Consider the following 7,187-nt stretch of genomic DNA (forward strand, 5'->3'; position numbering starts at 1 on the left):
AATCACGGTAAATCAATAATTTATAAAATAAAAAATCAGTAAATGAGCAAATCACGGTAAATCAATAATTTATAGAATAAAAAATCAGTACGTAATGTTTATGACTATAAAGCTCGATCTTATGTTATTACTTGCAATCTAACATTCAGACATGAAATGAGATGTCTGTGCTCAATGCGATTCTTATATTCAAAAATTAGGAATTTAATTTCTATAGTTTGAATTTTTTAGTAGAATTTATTTCTCTACAATTTAATTACGGAGTAGTAAAAAGCAAAAAAATTGTTCTGTACTTTTCCGCCATTAAAGCAGGTAAACAGGGGATAAGACACTGTTTTTCTCTGATTTCGTGGCTTCATACGTTGTCCTAACCTGTCATCACTGCCGTCTCCCCAAAATCATCGCCCGACATTCACACCCCTGAGCCAATCTTTATTCTTGTACTATCGCTGCTCTACACACCAGTATTTCCAAATTAGATCCTATTATCAGGAGAAAAAGGGAATACCCACACAGGATTCATTGCAAAGGGAAAAAATTTAGTACAACTTTGCTTCAATCCGTTGAAATTTTTAGGAGGGCTACAGATTCCTGCCCAGAATTAGATGATCTTCGGCTCCGATAGGTAAATTTTCTTTTTTCTACTAAATGTGGTGGGAATTGAAGAACAATCATTACTTTTAAAGCTCAAGAAATCGTTGTGAAACTTACTTCCAATTTTGTGTTTTTGTTTCTGAAGTTCTTTCATTGTTATCTCGGGAATTAAGTAGCATATGGGCTGTTCTTGAATCTAGGGATCTTTAGAAAATAATTTTCCAGAGATGTTTTAAAGTTTGGGTTTTTTTTTTTTTAAACATCATTTTCAGTTCACTTTCATTTATGTGATCCTTTTCTTGTTTCTCTAAGATTTTAGGTGAAGATTTCTTGAATTTGGGGTTCCCTGTCAGTTTTCTTTGAGTTGGAGAAAATCTAGTTCAGTATGCATATTGCTTACTCTATTGAATTGCAACTATACTTGCGTCCTGAGTTCTGCTAGATTTCAAAAGGTAACTTGGGAATTCTCAAGGTGTGATATTTATGCTAACTAATGATTGAGAACTTTACTTTTAAATGTTGCCAATCTTCACTTGATCCTAATTGCTGCTCTAAAATGGCATTTCTTGATTCTCGATTTAAGGCTCTGGATTATATGTTTGTTGCCTAAAGATATAAATCTGCAAGTCTTACTTATATGCATATTGTTTGTCCAGTGTGAGATGCAATTTTACTCTTGCATGTGGAATATTATAATGGAGGTAGATGAATTTTCTATGGATATTATTTTGTGCTTACTTTATGTTTTTGGTATTTTGGCAGGTCTTTTGAGAAGATACTTTAATAATGTCGAGACCAATGCTTCTTGTATTTATGTTGTTAATACTCATAATCACATCTCAGTTTGAGTGGAAACAGCAGCTCGTAAGTGATGTTGAATCGAGTCCTAGTATATCTCAGAAACAGCAGCAGATTTCTCAGAGAGAAGAAGCCGTAAAAGAGAAGGTATTGATTGATATAGCAATGTGTTATCGTGGATCTTGATTTGAATTTAAGATACTAATCTAGTTGATATTCATCGTTATGCATTGAACATCTGTGATGTGAAATTGTTTAAAGAATTTACTAAAGTTTTCTAAAATTGCAGTTAGGAACTTCATGGATATTAAAACCATTGAGTTTTTATCGATCTCTAACTTGTTGATTGAGTCCTATTGTTTTTTCAAGAAACGAAGTTCTAGAACTCATCGGTTAGCTCAGATATCATGAGTCATGACATATAATGAATTTTAACCTCAATGTGGGATTACCTTATGATGTCTCATAATCTTACCGCAACCTGACATCCAAGTTAGGCCTTTCTCATTTAGGATCCTAGAGCAGGCTAGCAGCTACTATAACGCAATAACTAATGTAGATCATATAAACAATAGAGATCTTTCTTAGAGCTATAATGTAGGGTTCCCATTTAAGATTCTTGTCCTTTTGGACAATAAAGTGAATATCTGTTGGAATTATTAAATATCTATCTAGTTTAAGAAAAAGAAACAAATATATGCATCGATACATTATAAATTCTTAATTTATCTATATTTACAAGGCTCTCAATACTTAGTATCTAGAGGCATGTATAAAACCAACTTAGCTGTTAAAGTGTTAAAAATTAGCGTGCAAATGGCATTATTTGCACCCCCACCCAGGAAAAGAGAGGGGGGGGGGTACCAAGTTTTATGAGGCTTTTGAACTTTATAACTAATCATATTTTTAAAATTCTCACATCATTGAGTGACACTTTTTCCATGGAAATTCTTTCTGATAAGCAGACATTTCTTCTAGTTTCATTAAGTGCTGTGAGAATTATTAGCTTCAAACCATTATTACTAAAACTGCTTCAAAAGCCATGTAGAAGGGAAAAGAAACTGCTAAAATGGCTAACACTGATGGGTAATAACCTTCTAATTAAAGTGATGCAACAAGTGAAAGAAAGAACTCTAGAGTAAAGATATGAATATGTTATTTTATCAATATTCCCGAACTGGATACTCAATCTGTCCAGTTGAAATATATGGAATGTATCTTTGAGCTAAAAGCAATATTTGTATCCTCAAAACGATCAAGTTAAAAAGCAGAGGTGCTACATTACTCAAACATTATCTTTCAAATGTTGGTATCCACTTCTACATGTCTCCTTATTTAATTCTGTTTCTTGAGTTTATCCTCTTTGGGCTCACCATGTAACATCTGGCATAGAGTCATTGGCAACTTTAGGTTTTGAAACATTTTGGTGTGTGGTTCACAGTATTCAATGGGAGTTGTTAAAGCCTGTAATGGGAAGTCTACTCTACAGATTATTAGGCACTATTGCCTTGCATGTGTGGTTGTTAATGCGGTAATGGTGGTTGATGGCAGTTATGATTTGTACTTGAAGGTTTTAGCAAGTTGCCCTATTGTGTCACTCACTAACTTACCTTCATGGCATTTATTGGTCTCAGTTATATTTGGCCCTTTACCCTAAGTTTTATTGCTTAATGCCTCCATTTTCCCGTTATTGTTCTCTCTTTTGTGATTAATGTTGGATTTCCCCGGACCTCTTGAATTTTACCTGTTGAAATAATGCTTCCATAGAACATTGCCAAACTTTTTTTTTTCTTTTATTTTTGGGTAAGAAACCTGCAACTCTGTCTTGTGACCCTAGCTGGCAAAGAACCAATAGGAGGTACACTAGCCTAGTTTGCTCATTGTTGACGGGCCAATAAGAGGGAGTCGAATTTGGAACCTTGTGGTTACCAAACAACAGTCTGACCAACTTGGCTGGGGTTACGAAACAATAATTTGTGGAAGTATTCTTGGTATTCAAATGTGACACTGTATAGATTTAGTTTCTTATTTGTACCATAAGAACGAAAACTTCTGAATATTCCAGTTGCGCTTTGCCAGATTATCTTGTCACAGGAGAAGCACATCCAGAGACTGAACGAACTCGTGCAAAGTCTCAGGGAACAGTTGCAGCAGTGCAAGAGTAACAACGAGACAATGAATGGCGGTCTTAGTTCCTTGGCAGAGAATGTTATTGAACTCGAACGGCAGCAAATTCTCGAGGACTAGGTGGCAACACTCTAAACTCTGCCACCCTTAATCATATATGTTGTTGATTGGCATCCATTTATCAACTAATTTTTTTTTTGCTGTCTGTGTTGTAAACTGTAAAGTGAATAAAGAAAGATTTAACTTCCTACTAACCAGAAAATGCAAACATCAAGCCAAGATGAGTTGTACTGTCCATGTTAATAGTTTCTGCAAGTGGATTGCTGCAGAACTTAGGTAAGAACAACTTTGTCTGAAAACAAATCTGAAATGCCAACAAACAAACCATTCTAGTAGATTCCATGAGTAAATATTGTTAATCTACTATATTGAATGCTTTGGTTGGTAATATGATCTCATATCAAGATAACACTATTTCTGGGTTAATTCCAACTAAGTTAGTCAGGATGTTGATTTAGTAACCATAATATTACAAGTTCAAACTCCAGTGTGAGCAATTTATTGATACTTTTGATTTAAATTGATCAGTTATGGACAATTTGAGTTAGTTTACCTCATTGCTGTTCTCTGCCCACTAACATTATAAGGTGATATTTACTTCGTGCACACTCTCAGACTAGTAATTGTGGATTTCCCGTTATCATAACCCTCCACGTTTCTGTATACACATTATGGTTCAACTAATTCTGAGACTTGAACTTAAAATTTTGCTTTAGAAAACTCAAGCTCATTCATGACACAAGTGAATAAATGTCACTTACTTTTGTTGGTTAGCTCTTCAAAGTTTGGTCCTTAAATTAACCTGAGGAGTTAAGTATGAACTACCCTGAAATTGATTCCCATATGGTCTTTGCTGTTGTGCATGTACAAATACTTAAAGCAGTAGTACTCTGAAGAAGGATAACTATTATTTCCATTCTGCATATTAATTGAAGGTAAGTGTTGCTAGAAAGTTGGTTACTAGAATAAATGTTCAACCGTTATTATTATTATTATGACACATTATATTTTCTCTGCCGGGTGCGGGTGACCATTACGGGTACCCACCACTTATCATCATCATCTATTTTTTTTTATATAATAATATTTAAATTACTTACATATAATAAAATAATAAAATTCATTAGTATACTAAAACATAAAATAATAGAAATATTTAAATATAATAACTAAAGAGTTAAATTTTAAAAATAAATTTAGTAGTTTAGATATAAAAATAGTAAACTACATACTATTACACACATATGGTGGGTCGGGTGGGATTCTATGTGAGTTTAGTACATAGAACCTGAATCCAACCCTATTCACAACAGTTGTACTTTTTTTTAAGACCCACCACTCGCTATCACCAAAAAAACCTGACCCATACGAGGTGGATATCCACGAGACTGATTGAAATTGACATCTCTAGTTGTAGGCAAACAAAGAAAATAAAAATTAACATTGTAAATACAATACATTTTTGGCATTATAGAATTCTAATAACCATAATATTTATAATGAAGGTAGACGGGTACCTGTGATACTTTAACACAAACAATCATTTTGAATGATATGATGAATCTTTTCCTATTAGTCGTTTTAGACAATTTGATGGACTTAATTTAATGTACCTTCAGATCAGATAGATGTTAGTCCCTTTAATGTTACTTTCTAAGTCTTAATACGTACTAATGCATATGAAGAACACTGTTTAGATCAAATTATTATAATAAATTGCTCTTGTTGCATACTTATATTCTTCTCTAAATTTATCTCATGCTAATATTCATCTTGTTGCATAAATCATTAGCTCTTTTTGTGCATTTAAATTTTGGTCAATATAATATTGTTGGCATCATTATTATGTCTATAAAGTTTACATGCCAAAAGCCAAATTGCCAACCATCAATCCCGGCCAATTAAGCATTCAATGAAGTCCAGTCTTCTATTCAATTTGTAGTTGCAAATCTTTACTACTATATGTACGTACCATATGTCCATATTCTATTGAATTTATTTGTACATTTCTTTAATTTAAAAACAAAATATAAAGATGGAATAGAACATTAAAAAAAAACACCCTATTGAATTTATTTGTACAATTGCATTTGGAGGTCTGTATGCTAGTTGAAACACCCTATAGTTTATTCTATCTACCAATCTCTTGGGCAATATAATAGTGGTAAGGGGTATTAACTTGGTCAGACTGTCAATTTGGTAACCACAAAGCTACAAATTTGACTCTCAACGGAACCGTATATACCTTCTTAGTTTGAGCCGGTATAGACTAATTTATCTTCTTTTGATTCTTTGTCGGTTAGGTTACAAGGCGGGATTTACTCATGCATAAATTTCGCTGGTTACTAAAGGAGGTGGTAAGAATTCATTAAGTCTGCAATAACATTTTTCTGGCAGGGAATTCAATCCCTCTGTTTTCTATACCTATTATCATTATTCAGTTCCTAACTGATATAGTTTAAATTAATTAAAGCCTTATTTCTCACCATACACGCACCAAACTCTCTACCTAAATCCTAATGCTACTCTACACTACTGCAAAATCTCTGCTACTTTATCACACAATAATTAATTCCGAATTAACTATCCCCCTTTTTTCATCATTATTTCTCTCTCCATCTCCCTATATAAACCCCTAGCAACCATGCAACTCCTCCACCACCTCAAACTTCTCCTTTCTCACCTTAAACAAAGGAAAAATTATTCTCCTTACAATTCAGATAAGTATTTGTCATAATTTAAGGTAAATATGTTTTTTTTTTATAGTTATATAAATATCTTGATATCGCAGTGAGACTTTTCTTCACATATCATTATTGTTAGTATTAATTTGTAGGTTGGCCGTTGACTAGAATATAATTTGAATTACTTTCGGTTGGTTTATAAATAGACTTGAGGGAATTAATTAGAAGCCAAAGAGAAAAGAGGCCGGGAAAGATGAACTACATGAAAGAGGGTCCAAAGCTAGATTTGAAGCTCAACTTATCGCCGCCGCGAGCCACCTCTCCACACTCGCCGCTAAGATCCATGGAGATGTCACCGCCGAGCTCATGCGTTTCCCGGGAGGAGAGCCCGGCGGAAGACGGCGGCGCCGGGGAGGCGACTTCAATGATGATGCTGGTTGGGTGCCCTAGATGCCTAATGTATGTTATGCTGGCGCAAGTGGATCCGAAATGCCCCAAATGCAAAAGCACCGTCTTGCTTGATTTCTTCCATGAAGAAAGGGCCAAGAACTCTAAGAAGTCACCATGAACGAACAACCTTCAATTCTCATCAGCTCCCTCATTTTCATTATATTTTTATCAATTGTTTTCTGATATGATCTGATCTTCTTCTGTTGTTTCTATCTCTGATGATCTCTTATTATTAGTTTGTTGCTAATAAATTTACAGGTTTTGGAGTTGTATTATTCTTTAGATATTTAATTTTTTTTTTTTGGGGAGTATGTAATGTCTTGATAATATGCATGCAGCTGCTATTAATATTAGCAGCTCTTAGTTGCTGTCATTACTAAATGCAATCAAACTTTGCTGCAACCACCTTCCTCATTACTTTCATTAATTTCAATTTTCAATGCATTAGGTGTCTATCAAGCTTTCTTGAAAGAT

General features: G+C 34.0%; 1 protein-coding gene across 1 annotated transcript; it reads left to right on the top strand.

The window, feature by feature from the left end:
* Positions 1-304: 304 nt before the first annotated feature.
* LOC116015302 lies at positions 305-3,914 on the top strand. Its single transcript, XM_031255345.1, has 3 exons — positions 305-625; positions 1,357-1,539; positions 3,472-3,914. Exons 2-3 carry the CDS (start codon positions 1,381-1,383, stop codon positions 3,637-3,639), a joined length of 327 nt encoding a protein of 108 aa, XP_031111205.1. The 5' UTR covers positions 305-625; positions 1,357-1,380; the 3' UTR covers positions 3,640-3,914.
* The last annotated feature ends 3,273 nt before the right edge of the window (positions 3,915-7,187 follow it).

The sequence above is a fragment of the Ipomoea triloba genome, chromosome 4 (assembly GCF_003576645.1).
Source record: "Ipomoea triloba cultivar NCNSP0323 chromosome 4, ASM357664v1".
Taxonomy (NCBI): Eukaryota; Viridiplantae; Streptophyta; class Magnoliopsida; order Solanales; family Convolvulaceae; genus Ipomoea; species Ipomoea triloba.

Bases quoted from the DNA above. Each gene is read 5' to 3' on its own strand.
- LOC116015302 (XM_031255345.1), top strand. From the start codon at position 1,381: ATGTCGAGACCAATGCTTCTTGTATTTATGTTGTTAATACTCATAATC. The intron at 1,540-3,471 runs GTATTGATTGAT...GCGCTTTGCCAG, and splicing joins AAGAAGCCGTAAAAGAGAAG to ATTATCTTGTCACAGGAGAA.